Here is a 21,991-nt window from a genome sequence, read left to right on the forward strand (position 1 = left end):
AGTGTTCAGTAGTGTTTAATATATAAAACAGTGTGAGGGCACCTGGGTGGCTCAGTGGGTTAAAGCCTCTGCCTTCAGCTCAGATCATGATCCCAGCGTCCTGGGATCAAGCCCCACATCAGGCTCTCTGCTCGGTAGGGAGCCTGCTTTCTCCTTTCCCTCCCTCTCTCCCTGCCTCTCTGCCTACTTGTGATCTCTGCCTGTCAAATCAATAAATAAATCTTAAAAAAAAAAAAAAAGTGTGAAATAAGAGGTATAATAAGTGCAAATTTTAGCTCATACATGAACTATTTCACTAAATCTGAATAACAGATTTAATACTGAAATGTATTCCTCTCAGTTATTTGCTTTGTAACTAAAGAATGAATCAAGAAAATACACAAACATCAGGGGCATGATTTGGTAACTGCCTCACTTATGTCTTTTGCAGTTGTCTGTTCTGTTAGAATTCACTTACTAATTATCAGACAATTATTTCCTTTTTGTACTGCAAGAACTTGGGAAGTTATTTTTATTCAAAGAATTCATTATACAATTAAAACAAAAATTTTCTAATCTCCTGTGTGGTACCCACCAACATGAAACAACATCCACATTGATACCAAACAAAAAAATACTCAAAAATGGGGGAGCAGGGGACAGAGGAAGGTGATAGAAGCAATGCCAGAACCATTTTGAAATGTGGAATACCTTAAGCATTGTATATGGCTTCATTTACTGATTATTACTGAAAATAATTCTGTAGTAAAAAGGGAAGTATCTTTAAAAAATGATCCAGGGAGGGGCACCTGGGTGGCTCAGTGGGTTAAGCCTCTGTCTTCGGCTCAGGTCATGATCTCAGGGTCCTGGGATCGAGCCCCACATCAGGCTCTCTGCTCAGCAGGGAGCCTGCTTCCTCCTCTCTCTCTCTCTCTCTCTGCCTGCCTCTCTGCCTACTTGTGATCTCTGTCTGTCAAATAAATAAATAATTAATTAAAATTAAAAAAAAAAAATGATCCAGGGAGCCAAATATGGTCCTGATTAAACAGTCTAGTTCTAGAGTCTGTAATCTTAATTATCTCTATTATCAAAAGAACTAAAAGCACTACAGATTCAATGCAATCTCTACCAAAATGCTGTCACTTTTTGCAGAAATGGGCGATTTGATTCTAAATTTATATGGAAATGGAAGGGACTCTGAAGAGCTCAAACTGTATCAAAAAGGAACAAAGTTGAAGGGCTCACATTTCTTGATTTTCAAACTTACTGCAAAGCTACAATAATTAAGACAACATGGTACTGGCATAAGGATAAACATACAGACCAATAGATGGAATTGAAAGTTCAGTAAAGCTATATATCTATGATCCAGTGGTTTTGACAAACGTGGCAAAACCATTCACTGGGGAGAGAGAAGTCTTTTTGACAAATAGTGCAAGAGCTTCCAGGTTGGTGAATGCATCCCCTGCTGGGAGGTAGCTAACACACCCCAGTTCCCTGGAGACAGAAGCGTGAGGTACCATCCAGACCTCACCCTATGTCCCTCTTCATCTGGCTGCTCATCTGTATAGTTCATCATATCCTGTATAATAAACTGGTAAATGTAAAAAATAAACCAAAACCAAATGATACTGGGACAACTAACTATCCACATGCAAAAGAATGAATCTGGATCCCTACCTCATACCTTATATAAAAACTATTTCAAAATGAATCAAAGATCTAAATCTAAGAGCTCAAGCCACAAAACTCTTAGAACACAAGTATAAATTTTTATGACCTGGCATTAGACAATGGGTTCTTAGATTTGATCAAAGGGAAAAGAGATAAACTGGCCATGACTTTGTCAAAATTAAAAACTTATACAAGTAAAATGTTATGAAAGCTTTTCTGTTGCTTTCTGTCCTTTACATAAATTATAGTATATTATGTACAAAATAATTAAAACTTACATCAAAAGACACTACCAAGTGAAGACAATCCAAAAAATGGTAACAAACATTTGCAAATAGTATATATCTGACAAGTCTAGTATGCAGAATCTTAAAAAAAGTCTTATCTCAACAATAAAGACAAAAACCTAATTAAAGGATTTAAATACACATTTCTCAAAAGAAGATATACAAATGGCCAACATGCATATTAAAAGAGGCTATTATCATCAGTCAGTAGGGAAACGTAGATCAAGGAGTTACCACTTCACACCCACTAGGATGCCTATAACAAAACACCAGAAAATACCAAGTGTTAGATGTGAGAAAGTGGAAACCTCACAAATTACTGATGAGAATTTAAAATGCTGCAGCCACTTGGGACAACAGTTTGGCAGGTCCTCAAAGAATTAAACATAAAATTACCTTATGACGCAGCAAGCCCATTCCTAGGTATGTTACCAAGAGGACTTAAAACATACATTCACACAAAACTTTGCACACGGATGTTTACAGCAGCACTATTCACAATAACCAAGAAGTGGAAACAACAAAGGGCAATCCATCAATGAGCGGATAAACAAAATGTGGTACATCCACTCAATGGAATATTATTTTCAATCATAAAAAGGAATGAAGTGCTGATATATGCCACTGCATGGTTCAACTTTGAAAATCTTATGCTAAGTGAAAAGCCAGACACAGAAGTCCACAGTATTATTCCATTTACATAAATGTCCAGACTAGGTAAATATTAAACAGAAGTAGACGGATTACCAGAGACTGGAAGAAGGAGCAATTGGGAGTGAATGGCTCACTGGCACAGGATTTCTTTTTGGGGTGATGGAAATGATAGTGAATTGTACATTTCTAAATGGTTAATTTCACATTATGTGAGTTATATCTCAACAAAAAAATTTTTATTTTTTATTTATTTTTATTATTTATTTTTTATTTTACTTTACACAAAGGGGGTGCCTAGGTGGCCCAGGTGGTTAAGCATCCAACTCTTGGTTTTGGCTCCAGTCATGATCATCAGGTCCTTGAGATGGAGCCCTACACAGGGCTCTGCACTCAGTCAGCTCTGAGTCTGCTTAAGATTCTCTCCCTCTGTCCTTCCCATTCATGCTCATGCTGTTTAAAATAAATAAAATCTTAAAAATAAATAAATACAGGCACTAAAAGCAGAAACAAAAGTGGTTACCTCTATGGGGAAAGAGCATCCTTTTACTGAACATTTAATACCACTGTGATTTTTTTATAACCATGTGCAAGGTATTATTTAATAACCTCAAAATGCATATATACATATTTGTACTTTTTGCCCCAGGTACTTCTCAGAGAACTTGCCCCAATTGAAGTGTGGGCCTCAACAGTCAGGACTGTCCTACAAAACTCTGTGCCCTGGCCATAGCTGTTGGTGCATGAGTGGACTCCTGACTCCATGCTGGGCCAATCAGATTCTCTAGCCCTAACATCTGGGATTAAGATAAAGATGCTACCTAGTGTGAAACTGAGAACAAGTGAATTTGGGAGTTGTGGAGTTGAGGTAATTAAATTCATGTACAGAGATGAATGTGGCCTAAGGAAGAAAAACTGATAAGAGTTGCTTAGATTCCTGCTATCTTTCCAGTTCCTGATTCTGCTCTTGGGATGCCAAGATGCCCTCCCTATCTCTGGGTTCTACAGCCTTATAACAAATGCCTTTTTTCAGTGGCCTACCAAGGTCAGGATGATAGGAAAGATCTAAGGTGGGTACAAACAAAAGGTGATGAATGGTCTAGACTCATGGTGACAATAAAAAAGCAGACTGACTTTTAGTCGATTTTATTATTGCTTTAAATTCTCTAAAATGATAGTGATCAAGGGGCACCTGGGTGCCCCAGTCAGTTGAGTATCTGACTCATTGTTACGGCTCAGGTTGTGATTTCCCGTCCTGGAATCAAGCCCCTGCGCCAGGCTTTGTGCTCGGTGATGAGTCTGCTTGGGGACTCTCTCTCTCTCTGCCCCTCTCCCCCAGCTTATACTCTCTGTTTCTCTACCTCTCTCTCAAATAAATCTTTAAAAAATAAAATAAATAAATAAAATACTAGTGATCAAATAACTTCTCCCTATCCTCCTCCACAAACCACTGCTTTTTGCATGAGCTAGTCTGTTAGATACAAAGTACCTTGAATGTAACCAGTAATAATGATCTTGACCAAACCAACAATCTGAAGAGAAAATAGTGAAAGAAATCAGAGTGATATGCATTCCTGCTTTGTCCAAAATTAACAGAAGTCATTAATTCAAGTAAAGAAAATTTATTTTAAATATTAAAAGAGAAAAAAGTAAATAGAACTTTCTTAAAAAATTACGATTCCTGCCTTTGTTTAAAGGAAGTGATGTGATATGGATCACTAAATGAACAGTCACCGTAGGGACTAAGCCATTAGCACTACGCACATAACAGAGACCAACAAAGATAGGTTGAACCAAAGTATTTCTAAATCATAATTTAAACCGTTGGATCTCAATGTCCTGTACATAAGATCTTGTAGAAACTCTGAGGGAAACCTTAAAGATATTTTATGAAAGCTTAAAGGAAAAAAATGTACATTACGAACAACTGTAATATAGCACATACAAAATCAAGATACAGATTGCATCACAAAAATGAATTATGATCCCTGTAGTTACGACTGGCCACTCACTGAATTTCAAAGTTTCCGATCTGAATGAAGAAGAAAGAATTAGGACTTGCATGGGAAGGTAACTCAAACCTGGTAGGATCTTGAATCCTCTGAGAATAGGAGGTCCAACAGGACTGTCCTAAATTGAGACTTGTGGTCACAGTACCATCCCAGTTCACAACATTTCTGATTGATTCATCAGTCTTCTCACTGCCTCTATTCAGCACATATTCATTGAGCATTTTTAACGTACAAGGTGTATTCCAGGCAATGAGGATATACTGGGTGAATAAGTCAGATATAGGCCCTCAACTCCCTGAGTAAAAAACGTAGCAAAGGAACCCAGGAAACAAGTTCTTCAACAACTTACTTTACATATGTGAAAATTAATAAAAGGAAACCTCACTAAAGTGGACCTGGGGGGCGCTTGGGTGGCTCAGGTGGTTAAGCATCTGCTTTTGGCTCAGGTCATAATCCTGCGGTCCTGGGATGGAATCCGTGGTTGGGTTCCCTGCTGAGCAGGGAGTCTGCTTCTCCCTCCTCCCCTCCCACTGCTCATAAGAGCGCTCGCGCTCTCTCTCTCTCTCTCTCTCTCAAATAAGGAAGTAAAATCTTCAAAAAAAAAAAAAAATTAAGAAGGGACACCTGAGTGGCTCAGTCATTAAGCATCTGCCTTCAGCTCAGATCATAATCCCAGGGTCCTGGGATTGAGTCCCACATCAGGCTCCTTCCTAAACGGGGAGTCTGCCTCTCCCCCTGTTTGTGCTCACACACCCCCCCTCTGGAAAATAAATCTTTTTAAAAAATTAATTAAGAAAAATAAGTAAAGGAGCTAGAAGAGGCTGAAAAGGGAAGCTGTACCACCCAATGTCAATTATAAGAACTGTCATTTACAGACCCCTAACAAGAAGACTCAGCAACAGGAAAGAATCAATTACAGGCACCAAAAGGGAGAGTTGTACATCGCATCTCCTACAGGAAGTCTACTATCCTTACAACTCAACCACTGAGAAACTAGCATCACCCTCAACTCCTGCTTTTCTCCAATGGGCTTTCCTTCAAAATAATCCATCCCAATGTCCTCCTCTGTAAAATAAAGTTCCTCTCCTTTGTTTGTGGGACTTGTCTACAGTTTGCACAGCCTGCATGTCCCGAACTGCAGTTTCTCTGTATTTTCTAATAAACTCATTTTTACTGTTAAAGTAACTGGCAGTTTTATTTTTTAGATTAACACATGTTACTTTCCAGGAGACATAGGATCCTGTAGTAATCGAAGCAGGGAGTACCTAACTTATGTTCCCAAAAGAAAAGAGTTAGCCAGGAATGTACAAGTGGAACGAGGTGGGGATGAGGCAAAGGAAACAGCTGATGCAGAGGACCTAGAGGAAAGATTCAAAACAAAGAAATGAAAGAAGGTTCAATAGGAGAGGGAATGCCGTGATGAGGTCTGAAAGCTGAGTAGGGGAGGAGCCAAGAAAGGTCTCATAAACCACTAGAGACATTTCTCTATCTGGATGAAAATCAATTTAAAACAATTTACTACAAAACAGAAGTGAGTCTACAAGTTTAACACCTTGTGACTTACTTTTCACAGAAACATACCTGTAATGCTGTTATCATAAAGGCTTTCAATATATTCACGGTGATTAAAAAAAAATACAGTGAAGATATATACTTCAGAAGAGCTTCTCCCAAAAAATTATGACTATAAAGCATATTATTTTCTTCTCTATAACACACAATCTATATGGGAAAAGAAGGCATCCTGTGGGGAAACATATCAACAAGGTCCAGGTGCCCTTGACAATTTACAAAATTTACAAAATACTGTAAAGCCAGTATTTCATACCCAAACATACCCTTTCTGCACTATAATGAAACATGCCCCTTGAGATCACACACTTAGTATGCAAAATCTGACAAACACTTTCAAAACTACATCAAATATAAAATTATCCCATGTATCTGTCAAGACTAAAGTATGGGCTATTTCTCATGAACGTTCTCAATATCTGTAACTGGAACTTTGCCCTTAAGCACCAAAACTTTATACTTTTGATGGAATTTCCCTAAAAATTACCAATGCATCTACACCCACCAACTGTGCAGTTTAATCTTCACTCCACATTTTGGGGCCATTGTTTTGGACATTAATTATGGGCTCCAGTATTCACTGTGAACGAGAATTTAGTGGAGGTATAGGTGCCCCTTCCCCAAAGCACCCTATGGTTATAGTGATTTTTTTTTTTTTAACCTTTTTAAAAATTTATATACACATAGTTGTAGATTTCGTCTTTACCACTTGTCAGTGTTCACGGGCTACAATCCGGACGCCTATCCAGGCCTCCTCCTAATTTGCTGCTTGTAAGTTTCGGCCTAGGAAACCAGAAAACTAAACTAGCTCAAATTTTATGGAAAATGAATAAAGAGTTGCTGAGTCCCTCCTACCAGAAATACATGGATTTTACGCCACTGATTTGGCTGCTGGAGACTGTCTAGCGTCTCACTAGCCCTTCTCACCAATACCCCACGGTGTTTCCCAGGAGCGGGCCACTCCTACAACGCCAAGTTATCTCCAGGTGCTACAACCTAAGGGATTCCTGGTTTGCCTCCACCACTCCTAAGTGCAAAATAAGGAGGGAGGGGGCCAAAATGACCAGTTCACCGCACGCAAACCTAAAATTCCTCCCGTGGACGCTTCACGGGAAAGTAGCATTTACAAATAAACTGCAACTAAAATGTACTAAGCTTGTCTGCAGCATTCTCGGCTCTTTCTGCGCAGGAGCTCGTCTGAGCAGTCCCACGTTTCTCGCTAGCTCTGGCACGAGAGCAGACGTCTACCTGGCAGGTGGAAAAGTCATCCCAAGAGCAAAATTAAGCCCTTACACCCAACCTCATCTCGGAAAGAGAGGATGTGTGCAATACAGTAGTTAGAGCCAACTTCTGCGGCGAGCGAGCACTCCCCCCAACACCGGAAGTTTTGAAATATCCTGCAGGCTCCCCGTAGGCAAAGTGCTTTTCCTCGCCCGGTCTCAGCGGGTCCCCAAGGTTCAAGGACCCCTCCGCGAACTGCCGCACGCGGGGCGCGGGTCCCCGGTGCGCCACGGAGAGGAGCGAGGCCGGCAATCACGGCCGACCGCCGGCTCCTCGCCGCGTAACCTTGGTCGCTCGCGAATCGCGAATCGGGCAGGTGGGAGGCACCTGCGGCCGAGCCGGGAAGCCGCGGCCCGGGCCCCCGCACTGGCACCGGCATCGGGGTGCCTCACCGTCGCCCGCGCAGGCCCGGCCGGCCGAGAGCCTTCGGGGGAGCCCCGCGTGGAGCCGCGCGCCGGGGCCGGGCCCCGAGCTCGGGAAACTCGGCGGCCCGCCGGCCCGCCCGGCCCGCCCCCGGCGCCGCCACTCACCGAAGAAGCCTTGCACGATCCCGAGCGGGTGGCTGAGCCAATCCTCCCCACAGGGCATCTCGCCGACGGGCCGGGGCTGCCGCGGCCCGGCGTCCCGCGCCGCGGCTCCTCCTCGGGGGCTCGGTCGCTCGTAGCCCGCGCCCTCCCACGCACGGCGAGCTTCGGGGCTCGGGCCGCCCGGCCTCCCAGCGCCTCAGGGATCCGCGGCTGTGGCGGCGACAGCCGAGAAGCTGCTGGCCACGGGCAGGCGGCGCGTGCGGGCCCCCAGCCTCCACTTCGCACAATGGCGGGAAATAGGCGCCGCCGACAGCGCTGCCTGCGACCTGGGTGGAGCTCGCGCGGGGAGGGGCGGCGGGAATGCGCGGCGCGGCCCCGCGGGCGGGAGGAGGGGCGGGTCGGCATGCGCGGGGGCGGGGCGGGACGGGGCGGGGCCGCGACGCGGCGGCAGAGCCGCCGCCATCTTGGAGATGGGCAAAAGGAAGGGCACGCGGGGCTTTGGGGATACTGGCGTCGTGGCAGAGGTTGACGTGTTGCGGTTTATCACGCTGCGCAAGTGTGAAGGGGGAAACTGCCGATGTCCAGTTTATTAATTCATGATAGGAGGCCTTACCCAGGTAGGAGGCCGCAGCAACCTGAAAGTACAAACCCAAGGAGAACCCGGGGTCCTCTCTGGGCAGAATTAGGGGGTGAAACAGCCCTTGGGGTGCACCCACCTCCTTTTGGTGCTGATGTGATTTTGGTTTTGGTTTTGCTCCTTTCTCTGTAGCCCTGCCTGAAACCCATGCAGTGATTTTCCTTCAGCTACATAACGTCCTATCCCAATGAGGGAGTGTGCATTTCGGTAAGGGGCACTTTGAAAAACCCCAAACGCCCTTTGCTTGTCATTTCCAGCGCTATGTTAGAGGGACCAGTTCCTAAATGAGAGGCAAGCTCATAACCTACCTGGTCTGCCTCTGCCTAGAAGCTGGAAACAGCCAGGGAGCTTTGACAGGTTCATGCAGAAGGTGTACAGGCACACCGTTGCAATAATGTGAAAATCGGAGTAAGGCGAATCAAAAGAATTTTTTGGTGTTCCAGTACACACAAAGATTATGTGTATGCTATAGTATAGTCTATTAAGTGTGCAATAGCATTATGTCTAAAAGAAGGTGCATAATTTAAAATATTGCCTAAGGGGCGCCCGGGTGGCTCAGTTCTTTAGCGGCTGCCTTCAGCTCCAGTCATGATCCCGGGGTCCTGGGATCGAGCCCCACATTGGGCTCCCTGCGTGGCAGGAAGCCTGCTTCTCCCTCTCCCACTTACCCTGCTTGTGTTTCCTCTCTCACCGTGTCTGTGTCAAATAAATTTAAAAATCTTAAAATATATATATATATTGCTTTAAGGATACTGTCCTCAGGGGGCTTCTGGGTGGCTCAATCGGTTAACCAGCCCTGGTCCTGATCTCAGGGTCACTAGATGGAGTCCCACATCCCACGCTCAGTGGGGAGTCTGCTTGAGATTCCCTCTCCCTCTGTTCCTCCCTTTCCCAAATAAATAAATAAATCTTCAAAAAAAAAAAAAGTGCTGTCATCTGAACTTTCAGCAAGTCATAATAACCCATCAGTGATCATCATAACAAACACATTAATAAGGAAAATGTTTGAAATGCCATGAGAATTACGAAACCTGCCACAGAGATACACAGTGAGCAAATGCTTTTGGAAAAATAACATCAATGGACTTGCTCAGAATAGTGTTGCCACAAACTTGTAATTTGTAAAAAGAAAAAAACCACACAAACAAAACAAAAACCAAAAAACCAACAAACAAAAAAACAAAAAAACCCACAGTATCTGTGAAGTGCAATAAAGCATAGTAAAACAATGCATGCCTGTATGGAGATATCCTCAGAATGGAGATGGAGGCATCAGTACACACAAAAGATCAAATCTAGCAGTAACCTTTTAGTGAGGAAATTTGGAAAATATCCAAGTTTGGTGATGAAATAACATGTTTCTCCTAGGCCTGGAATGTACCTGAGAAAACTGCAGTATCAATAGCCGAAAATAGAGCTTGTTAACAGAAGAATGATCTGAATAGAGTCGGCAAAGTGGGGAGCCCACGAACAAGAACTGAATTCAAATCTCAAGTCCCACTTGGGGCAAAGAGGGGGGTCATTTGTACATCTCATTATGAACTAATTAGTCGGCATACTGGATTATACATCTGGCTCTTGTGAGTCTGGGTGAGTTGAGAACACTGATGTGAACATCCAAAGGCACTACCACCACTTGGTTCATTTAATCATTTGTTTCGCTGAGAGGGTTGCCAGGTCCCTCGTAGCAAATGGAGAAATCCCATATTTTAGCTTTGTGACCAGTAACATGCAAATTAAATGTATACAGCCACAAAAACATCTGCGTTTAAGTCATAATAATCTAAGATTTGTTTCATAGGAAATTGCAGATGGATACCAAGTCAGCAGTGGCTCGGGACACTGCAGTTTTAGGTTTCTCCCTCTGTATTTAGTTACTTATAAACAAACAGTTGCTCAGATTTACTTAAAGAGACACTGTGATGTTTTCGAAATGTCATTATTTTATAATGTGAATGACTGCAACATCTAATTTCTTGGTGGGAAGATTTGATACTACTAATAAACTAATAAGTAGTTGTGAAAACATAAGTGGCCAGGGCAGGGTCCAAAAGAGTACATCTCCAGGGCATGATTTTTTCCCCACCACCAGTAATAGCACTTCTGCCCCCATTCTCCAAGCCTGTATTTTCAAGGAAGGCATTAAGTAATTCCTTTACCTTTGTGGGGTAAAGAAAAAGGATGCTCAAGGGCTCTCCTGAAATGTGACATTTACACTAGGACTTGAAAGATAAATAAGAGTTAACTAGGCAAAAAGTGGGGCAGAAGAGTGTTCCAAGCCTAGGAAAACAAAACTTGCAAAGAAAAATTAATGACGACATCGTATTGTTGTGGTAATGACAATGTATTATACGACTTGGCTACTAATGTCTTTATATAATCATAATACTGTTAAAATTTGAATGTCAATCTAACCAGCATTATAATTTAACTTTAGTGAGAAGCAAGAGGGGAAAGGGCTCATATGTGATGAGGACAAAGATCAAAAGGGGCAAAATCCTCATTGTTTATCTGGGACATCAGCGCATAATGCAAACGGGAAAAATTGTGGCAATGTAACCACATTAATTTAAAAACAGAAATACTAAAAGAGTCAGCTGAAAGAGTTGAATGTAGTTTCCTTCAGGGTGGGGTAAATTTCCTTTTAAGACATTTGCTAGTTTTCTGCATACTTGTTATTAATTCAACCCCAACTGCCCTAGAATTTCTACTTGATTGTAAGATCCGTGAAGCAATGATTTTGGTATTTATGTGCTGTTTTATTCCCTAGCACCTAGAAGAGTGCCTGGCATAGCATAGGTGCTCAATAAATGGTTGCCTAACGGGTAATGCACATTTTCCATCAGTTGCCTCAATTTCCTCTCTAGGTGTTTAGACACATTTTCTTGGATATCTTTCCCAGAGACTTTGACTTGTTCCAATCTGGACTTCTTGCCCTCTACCTCTGGTATAAAACTGTCTTCCTAGGATCTCCTATCACCATTATCCTAAGGTTTCTTCCTTTCATGTTTTCATTGAGACTTTGAAAAAAATCTGTTCCCTTCTTCTTCCATACCTCCGGAAAGATTGCCTAGGGAAGAACTGCAATGCTTAGTTTCAGAGGTATAGCTGAGGCTGGTTGCCCAACTAGGGAGGTATAGCTGAGGCTGGTTGCCCAACTAGGGACTACATTTCCCAGCCTCCTTTGCAGCTGGGTGGGGCTGTGTGATTAGGTTCTCACCAATGTACTGGGATCTAATGAGGTGTATGAACTTTTATTTCAGTGTCTTAGCAGAAAACTTTTGGCCTGGATACGTTCTTTCCTCCTTCATGATGGATGGAATGGTGATGACTAGAATGACCCTGTGTCAAAGACAGTCTGGATTTTCATGGGAACGTTGCATTCTGTGGCCTCTTTGTTACAGCTGCTAACATTACTCTAAAGAATTCAGAGAGCTGGTATAAGTGGGGTGTTATAACGAACAGAAAACGTGGCTCTCATTTAGTGGTTGGAGAGCAGGTCGCAATAAGGGAAAGAGGGATTGGCCCAGAACATGAAGGAGACTGATTTCGTTCAGGCTGTTGTAACAGGGAGAACTTTCATCCAGAAACATCTGGAAGATGAGGCTTAAATGCTGAGGTTTTGTAAAGCCAGGGAGTTGTTGAGGAAGGGGAGATGTGAGTTTATGTTGGAATATGCAAAAGCAAGTTGGTCTTTTGCATTTATCCTTTTCTTGGAACACAAAGGGAGAAGGGATTTCTTAACTATCCTTGTTTTCTGAAGAGTAAGTGGGGGCAACTAATAGGAAATTGGGACTCATTGACCAAGTCTTGACTTTTCTAGGCCAATTGCTGCAGATGCTGGGGGTCAAAGTTCTATATAAATATAGTTAAATATGGTATGGCCACTGTTTGTATAGTCAGTCTCAGAAATAACGTGGAAGCCACATATATAAATTAAGTTTTAGTAGTTACATTAAGAGGTATTAAGAGGTACAAACTTCTGATTATAAAATAAAGAAGTCACGGGAATGAAAAGAATAGCAAAGGGAATATAGTCAATAATATTGTACTGACTTCACATGGTGGCAGGTAGAAATTACACTTACAGTGGTGAGCATTTCATAATGTTTATAACTGTGAAATCATTATGCTTTACAACTGAAACTAACATAATATTATATGTCAACTATACTTCAATTAAAAATTGAAAACAAACAAAAAACCATAGTGAAATACTATTACACACCCATTAGAATGGCCAAAATTTAAAATACTGGCGGGCACCTGGGTGGCTCAGAGGGTTGAGCCTCCGCTTTCGGCTCGGGTCATGGTCCCAGGGTCCTGGGATCGAGTTCCGCATCGGGCTCTCTGCTCCACGGGAGCCTGCTTCTTTCTCTCCCTCTGCCTGTCATTTCCTCTGTTTGTGCTCTCTCTCTGGCAAATAAATAAATAAAATCTTTAAAAAAAAATAAAAAATAAAATAAAATAAAATACTGGCAACACCAAGTATAGATATTACTGGTTGGAAAATGAGATGATACAGTCACTTTAGAAAATAAAGTGGTCGGGCACCTGGGTGGCTCAATCAGTTAAGCGGCCGACTCCTGATTTCAGCTCAGGTCATGATTTCAGGGTCCTGGGATCCAGTGCTGTGTTGGGCTCTGCACTCATCAGGGAGTCTGCTTGAGGATTCTCTCTCCCTCTCCTTCTGCCCCTCCCCCCCTACATGCACGCTCTCTAAATAAATAAACAAATCTTAAAAAAAAAAAAAAAGAGGGCCACCTGGATGGCGCGATCAGTTAAGCATCTAACTCTTAGTCTTGGCTGAGGTCATGATCTCAAGGTCATGGGATTGAGCCCATGCAGGGCTCTGTGCTCAGTATGGAGTCTGCTTGAGATTTTCTCCTTCTCCCTCTGCCTACCCCTCCAGCTCCTGCTCCTGTTTGTTCTCTTTCTTTTAAGTAAATAAAATAAAGTGTGTCTGGGCAGCTCAGTCACTTAAGCACCTGCTTTCGGCTCAGGTCATGATCCCAGAGTCCTGGGGTCGAGCCCCACATCGGGCTCCCTCTTCCACAGGAAGCCTGCTTCTCCCTCTCCCTCTGCCTGCTGCTCCCCCTACTTGTGCTCTCTTTCTCTGTGTCAAATAAATAAATGAAATCTTTAGAAAAATAAATAATAAGTAGAATCTTGAAAAAATAAATCCTAAAAAGAGAAAAGAAAGCAGCAATTTCTTACAAAGTTAAATATACTTGACAATTCTATGACTAGATGAAGTGAAAACATGTTCACATGAAGATTTTTACATAAATGTTCATTTTAGCCTTAATAACAATAGCCCCAAACTTGAAACAATTCAGATGTCCACCAAAAAATGAATGGGCAAACAAATTGCAATATAGTCATGCAATAAAACACTATTTAATAAAGAAAAAAGAATGAACTATGATTCACATGACCTGGATGAACCTCAGAAACATTATATTAATCAAAAGATGCTAAGTACAAAAGAATACATACTGTTTGATTCCATTTGTATGAAACTTACTAAAGAAAAATGTAGGGAGGTGGGGAGGTGGGGTAACTGGGTGATGGACATTAAGGAGGACACCTCATGTAATAAGCACTGAGCATTATATGAGACTGATGAATCACTGACCTCTACCTCCGAAACCAATAATACATTATACATTAATTGAATTTATTTTTTTAATATTTTAAAATTTAAATTCAATTAATCAACATATAATGTATTATTGGTTTCAGAGGTACAGGCCTATGATTCATCTGTCTTACATAACACCCAGTGCTCATTACATCATGTGCCTTCCTTAATGTCCATCACCCAGTTACCCCATCCCTCCATCCCCCTCCCCTCCAGCAACCCTCAGTTTGCTTCCCATGATTAAGAGACTCTTATGGTTTGTTTCCTTCTCTGGTTTCATCTTGTTTTATTTTTTCCTCTCATCTCCTATGATCCTCTATTTTGTTTCTCAAATTCCACGTATCAATGAGATAATATAATTGTCTTTCTCTAATTGACTTATTTTGCTTAGCATAATACCCTCTAGTTCCATTCATATCACTGCAAATGGCAAGATTTCAACTTTCTGATGGCTGCATAGTATTCCATTGTATATATATACCACATCTTCTTTATCCATTCATCGGTCGATGGACATTTGGGCTCTCTCCATAGTTTGGCTATTGTGGACATTGCTGCTATAAACATTGGTGTGCAAGTGCCCCTTCAGATCACTAGATTTGTGTCTTTAGGGTAAATACCCAGTAGTGCAATTGCAGAGTCATAGGGTAGCTCTATTTTCAACTTTTTGAGGAAGCTCCACACTGTTTTCCAGAGTAGTTGCACCAGCTTGCATTCCCAACAATGTAAGAGGGTTCTCCTTTCTCCACATCCTCACTGACATGTCATTTCCTGACTTGTTAATTTTAGCCATTCTGACTGGCATCAGGTAGTATCTAATTGTGGTTTCAATTTGTATTTGTGTACAAATATACAAATATGATCACCAAGTAATTAACTGAATTTAAATTTTTTAAAATGGTGCCACCAAAAAAAAAAAAAAGACAAATGTAAAAATAGAAAGTAGATCAGTGGTTGAGTAGGGCTGGGAGTAGAACTTACAAAGTTATGTAAAGGGCTGGAAAGAGGAAAACAAGGGAATATTCTGGGGATGGAATTATTCTACACTGATATATATTTTTTGTCAAAACTCATAGAATTGTATACTCACAGTTCATGCATTTTATCATGTAAATTATACCTCAATAAAGTTGATTTGAAAAGTAAAAAGAAACTGGGACACCTGGGTGGCTCAATTGGTTAAAGCTGCTGCCTTCGGCTCAGGTCATGATCCCAGAGTCCTGGGATCGAGTCCCACATCCAGCTCCTTGCTCAGCTGGGAGCCTCCTTCTCCCTCTCCCTCTGCCTGCTGCTCCCCCTGCTTGTGCTCTCTCTCTGTATCAAATAAATAAATAAAATCTTTTAAAAAGAATTTTTTAAAAAAGTAAAAAGAAACAGATAACATGTTTTTAAGATTTTATTTATTTATTTTACAGAGAGAGAAAGTGGGGAGGGGCAGAGGGAGAGGAAGAGTGAGAGAAACTCAAGCAGACTACACTGAGCACAGACCCTGACATGGGGCTTGATCTCATGACTCTGAGATCATGATCTGAGCCAAAACCAAGAGTCAAAGGCTAACCAACTGAGCCACCCAGATATCCCCTCCCCAGATAACATTAATTTTAATAATATGTTTAACCCAACATATCCAAAGTATTATAATTTGAATAATCAATGTAAAGATTTTTAATGGATATTTTACATTCTTTTTTTTTTAATGAATTCTTTGAAATCTGGTGTGTATTTTACACTTAAAGCACACCTCGATTCGGACAGACACATTTCTCCTCAATGGGCACAGGTGGCCACTGCAACCAGATTAGCCAGCACAGGAGAAATGAAGGCCTTCAGTATTCAGATCAGAGGAGGTAAGAATCTTTCTCAAAGATATTTTCAAGGGTCCTTTAAGATCTCTCAGGTAACTAAAGGATCTAGCTTTATGGCAAAGGTCAGATCAAGGTTGTAGCTTTCCCACCCATGCCTATGGGGTTGACAGAAAAAGAGCTAAGGTCAGATATGGAAGTAAGGAACATGGAGCTATCAGGAATAAAACACCAGGACCTTGACCTGAAAACGTCTGCAACTGGTCAAGCTTTATTTTTCTTCTTTTTAAAAAATTTTATTTTTAGGGGTGCCTGGGTGGCTCAGTGGGTTGAAGCCTCTGCCTTCGGCGGGGGTCATGATCCCAGGGTGTTGGGATTGAGTCCCGCATCGAGCTCTCTGCTCAGTGGGGAGCCTGCTTCCTCCTCTCTCTCTGCCTGCCTCTCTGCCTACTTGTGATCCCTGTCTGTCAAATAAGTAAGTAAAATCTTAAAAAAAAAAAGATTTTATTTCTATTATGTATTTGACAGAGAGAGAGAGAACAGCGAGACAGGGAACACAAGCAGGGGGAGTGAGAGAGGGAGAAGCAGCCTCCCCACTGAGCAGGGAGCCCAATGGGGGGCTCGATCCCAGGACCCCAGGATCATGACCTGAGCCAAAGGCAGACACTTAATGACAGAGCCACCCAGGCACCCCTGGCCAAACTTTAAAGTGAGTCTCAAGCCCCATCGTGGTAGGAGCAGGAGGTGGGCGACCAAAGCTGTACAGTTCCCAAAGAGGACATGCTTCCCAGTGCCACTGCAGAGATGGCCACGGAAGATCCTGGACAAGGAGAAAGCTCCTGAGGGCAAAGCTGAGGCCCAGGAAGACTGTAGACTGGGGAAAGAGATCCAGAATCCCGAAAAAGAGGCAGCCAGGACTAGTGATAAATATTCTCCACTATCAGGGCAGGAAGTATTTTCAATTTCTTCCTAGCAGGATTTCATTACTTCTGGGGCACAGTGGGAGTCTCCATGGCCATTACCCTCTCCTCTTGTCATAGCCCAGGAAGAGCCACATCTGGGCCTCATGGAAAAGGCTGAGCTGCCCCCAGCGATCCTGGGGTTTTTAAGATGAATGCAGCTGATTGCTTACTTTGGGGAGTGAGTATGTTCTATGTTAGGGAAGATGGGTTGGTATTTGGTGGCCAGAGGGACAGACTGTCGTGGTGCTGGTCATGTGCCCATTTAAGTCTTCTTCCTCCCTGCAGAACAACTATAGAATTGTAGTTAAGATGCAACTGCTCAGGTGGGGACGCTCTTCCTGGCTGTTCTTGTACCGAGATCCTTTTGTTGAGCTCCCACTGGTGGAATGTGAACAGAAGCACCTCGGGCAAGGGCTGCCTCACTTGTTAAGAGGAGATGTTTGTGCCTGAGCTCTGACATCTTCCTGTGGCCACAGCTGGCAGGAATGAGAGCAGCTATGGAACCTTATGCTGAAGCTGAAAAGCTGGTTACCTACATGTACTCTTATATGAGTGAGAAATGAACGTTTATTTTGTTTGAGCCATTGTTGCACTTTTGGGGTTTTTTGTTATAACATCTCACATTCCCCTGTACGCTTGTGTTGGACACCGTGTTTCTTGTATCCCACATAAGAAGACTTTCTTGGCTTATTCCTTTATTTTGGTGGAGTTCTTCCTCTGTTTGCTTTCTTAGAAGGTGTGCTTGGTGGTGGTGGGGGTAAGTGTTTTGAGAGCTAAATCCTTGGCATTTGACCTGTTCTTATCTTTCTGGAATCTTTAGGATCTTCTGTTTGTCTCCAGTGTTCTAGTATTTGTCTGTTTTCAACAATTGTGCTGGGTTCTCAACCCTTTCAACCTGGAAACTTGTATCCTTCATTTCTGGGAATAATTTTTTTTTCTTTGATGATATCCTCCCCCGCATTTTCTCTGTCTCTATTCTTAGCAGAATTCTTAATATACAGATATTGGCTTTCCTTGCCCGGCACTCAAATTTTCTTATGTTTCTCTTTTAGCTCCCATCTGTTTGTCTTTTTGCTTCACTTTTTTGGAAATTTCCTTATTATTTATCTTCCTTCTACTGATTTGCTTGTTTGTTCCCTGAACATTTCTTTTTAAAATAATATCCTAGTCTTGTTTCTTGGTTACAGACCTTCTTACGCCCCTGAGGCTATTATTGATAGATTTTTTTAAAGTCTTTTACTTCTTGGGTGGCTTGTTCCTTCTACATTGCTATTTCTTCTTCCTTTTTTGTGTGTCTTGTTTTGATCTCTTTCACATTAAAGGCTCTTCTCAACATGTGATGGTTGTATTTAAAGTGTGGGGACTTGGGGTGACTGACTGGCTCAGTCGGTAGATCATGCAACTCTGGATCTCTACACCCCACATTGGGTGTAGAGCATACTTAGCAAAAATAAAAATGAAAAAATAAAGTGTGGGTGATGTCATCTTTTTAAATCTTGTTGGTGGGATCCAGAGCTGACGGCCAAGAAAGAATTCTTGAGGTGTCTCTGGTGCAAAATGGCGGTTTTATTAAAGCCCAGGGATAGGACCCATGGGCAGAAAGAGTCACTGCCTGCTACTCTCTGCTTCCCTGGGATTGTGAGGAGCAACTGATTATATACCTTGGGGTTGGAAGAAGTAATGATAAAGGAAAGTTCCAAAAGGACTTTCATATTTTAAGAAGACTCAGGATCCTGGAGAAAAGTTATAATCAGCCTATCTCAAGTACTTGTCAGTGGTCTGCAGGTTATAAGGAGATTTAATTTTTATCTGCATTTCCTCTGCTTTTGTGTCCCACATCACGGCGACTAACAAAGTGATTGGGAGCTCAGAGCATATAAATAGGTCTTGTTGACTGTGAGCTTAATTATGAGGCGATCTGGCTGGACTATCTTCCTTGGGAAGACTGACTTCAGCATCTCTACATCTCTCCTTCCCATGCCCCAAAGAGCATTCTTCTAATCTTCTGCCTAGAGGTTGAAGACCTGTCAGCCAGTCTTCTTAGAGCTGAGTAGAGAAACTGGGCTGGGGTTGTGGGAGAGAGTATTTGATTATTCAGTAAGCACATATTTGCTTAGTGTTCCTTCTGTTGCCCACTCCAGAAGGGAAAAGTTACAGTCTTTTTTCTAGAAGGGGGATGGTTAGTGGTCCAGTTACTTGGAGTAGGAGGAAGGGGCCTAACTTCTTCTCCAACAGTTTTAATCAATCTACCTAATTACAGGACCTCTCTCTAGCTTCTCTGCTCCTTCCTGAGGTGCCTGAGGTTATCAGGACCTGAGCCTTAAAATAATTTTATGATGCAAATAAAGTTGCCCCTGCGCTTTTCCCATTACTGGTTTGCTAAATCACCTACTAACAGTCCATTTCGTGTGTGCGTGTGTGTGTGCGCGCGCAAAATCTTGTTGCTGTCAAATCCTCTCCCAACCACCTCATCCTTATGGGTTTAAAAAACAAACACACCTAATAGCGTTTTTTTTGGGGGGGGGAAGATTTTATTTATATATTTGAGAGAGCGGGAGAGCACAAGAGAGCTAGTGCAAGCAGCGGGGAGGGGCAGAGGGAGAAGCAGACTCCCCACGGAGCAGGGAGCCCAAAGCGGAGGAGTTCGATTCTAGGACCCCAAGGTCATGACCCGAGTTGAAGGCAGAGGTTTAACAGACTGAGCCATCCAGGATCCCCCACCTATTTGTGTTTTCAGTAGGGCTTCGGGAGGAAGAAAATGACACTTTGGTTCAATCTGACGTCTTTCCCCAGAAGTAACTCCTATTTCTGTTCATTCCTACTGCCGTGGTCTAATGTGAGCCTCCGCCACTGCCTGCTCGCTGCTCTTCCTACTTGCAGCTTGCTCCTTCCTCCTCTATGCTGCTACCCACGAGTCAGAGTGGACCCTCGCAGAGCAAATGTTATTTCTCCGCCCTCCTTTCAACCCTTTTTCCATTCCCTTTTGCTCTTCACTTGTAAGACCCCGCATCATCTGGCCTCGCCGAATTTTTCATTCTCATCTCCCAACTTTCTCCCAGTTGGTCATTGGGCTCCAGCCCGACTCTAACACGTGTGTCTCTTCACACCCAAACGTGGTGTCTCAGGGTATCCCTACCTACTGCGACTTTACTGAAATGACCTCTTACCGCTTCCTCCGAAACCTCCCCACCAAATTTTCTAGTTAGCTTCTCCTCATTGTCTTCCAGGTTCCGACTTTAATTTTTCTTCAAAGAAGGTTTTCTTGTCACTCAACACTATGCAGGTCCTTTATTGATGGTCTGATTGGTCTAAATATTTGCTATCTCTCTCCACAGAAGGGTTAGGCCTCCCTCCCCTGGTGGTGTCCATATCCCACATGACACACTGGGAATTTCTATATTACAACTTTCATCACACTTATAGTTTACTGTCAGTATGTGTTTAGTTTTCTGTCTTCCCAGCCAAAGTATACGGTCTAAGAAGGGAGGATCTTGTATCTATCTTACACACCACCGTACTCTCAATGTTTACTATACTCTTTCCTACCCCATAGGAATGACAAAGATACTCTCCTTGACCAAATTTAGCAACCTTCTAGCAGTTTAAGGTCATGTCCCTAGACTGACCCCAATCCTCCTAAACATGCCTGCCCTGAGAAAGCCCAACACTGCCGGGGGAATTTACTGTTTGTTCCAGCCCAAACTTGGTGCTAGGCATATAGGCCCCTGAGCTCCCTTTCAGCATAGTTATTTTAGAAAACTTGCAATTATCAATCCCTTACAATTTTCTGCCACACAGAACTGTCTTCTCAAGGCCCATCTCCTCCCTGCCTGGTGGTGTATTGCCCTAACTTGTGTAACCGGCTGTCATAAAGAGATGAGAAGTTTGTTTCTCCTCCAGGTACATGCCAATTAACAAGCCTGGGTGGCCTAGTCCCATGGACCAACACCCCTTGGCACCTCTCGATGCTTTCCCGGTAGCACCCCAGACTTTAAAAAGTCTCCAGTCTTTTTATTTTGGGGGAAGTTCAGTTCAATTCACGATGTACCCTCTTTCCTGCTGTAATTGCTGTTACTGAGTAAAATCTATTCTTACTGCTTTAGCCAGTGTCTGGCCTTGTTTATCTCTGACAGTAAGCACACTAAATAGTTACTGAATTAATTAAATAGGTTCTATAGGCTTGTGAACAGCTGTGGGGAGGTGTTTCGTTATTTCAAAGCCTCTTTCGGGGTCTGTCTTCCTCTCCCACTCTTCAAAAAGCTACTTATCTGTTACTTTTTGTTTCATAATCTCCAACTACATGAAAGATGACAATTACATCAAATCACCCCCAGTGCATTTTGGGATTCAGCTAATCTGATTACTGCAGACAGATATAGAAAGCTATTTTAAAAGTAGCACCTCTAAATTTCAATTCTGTGGATCCTCTTTTAAACACGGCTTAAAAACTTCCAAAGTTTTTGCCATTTCTATTTCTGGGCCAACAGAAAGAGTTCAGTTCAGTCCAGAAAGACATGTGGGCGGGCTGGCTGTGAGTACGAGCGTGGGTGAACTGGGCTCGGCTTTGGCTACAAATGGCTCACACACCTCTTCTTCCCTCCCAATGCGGGTAGCACTCCGCTGTCTGCTCCTGCAGCCTTCTGCCGTTCCTTCGAAATCTTTGCCAGTTACACTCGCCCGACCGTACTTTTAGGAAGTCCAGAGTGCCCCCCGCAACCCGTGCCACTCAGCATCAGCTCGCGCCTAAATTCAGAACTAGCAGCACCGCTACACCCACGCTCCAGCCCCAGCCTCGGCCCTGGCAGCGCCGGGGAGTATTACGTGCTAGGACCCGGGCTTGAAGCCAGCGCCGCCATGTTGCTTTCTGGCGGCGCTTTCCAGAGGAAGGGAAGGAGGCTGACCGGCGTCCCGGAGTTCCGGGCCTTGTGCGCAAGTGCGGAAATGTGTTGGCCCCGAGTGTGAC

At 43.0% G+C, this 21,991-nt stretch overlaps 1 protein-coding gene across 4 annotated transcripts in view; it reads right to left on the reverse strand.

Annotated features, from left to right (window-relative positions):
- LOC111144866 (minichromosome maintenance complex binding protein) overlaps positions 1–8,297 on the reverse strand; it is a 47,364-nt gene extending 39,067 nt beyond the window's left edge. For all 4 annotated transcript variants that reach the window (XM_022499426.1, XM_022499425.1, XM_022499422.1 and 1 more), the window contains exon 1: positions 7,987–8,297. In XM_022499426.1, the coding sequence (XP_022355134.1) occupies positions 7,987–8,044 (58 nt within the window). In that variant the 5' untranslated portion in view covers positions 8,045–8,297. The remainder of the gene's footprint in view (positions 1–7,986) is intronic.
- Positions 8,298–21,991: the final 13,694 nt, after the last annotated feature.

The sequence above is a fragment of the Enhydra lutris genome, unplaced genomic scaffold, assembly GCF_002288905.1.
Source record: "Enhydra lutris kenyoni isolate GAN:26980312 unplaced genomic scaffold, ASM228890v2 scaffoldscaffold12, whole genome shotgun sequence".
NCBI lineage: Eukaryota > Metazoa > Chordata > Mammalia > Carnivora > Mustelidae > Enhydra > Enhydra lutris.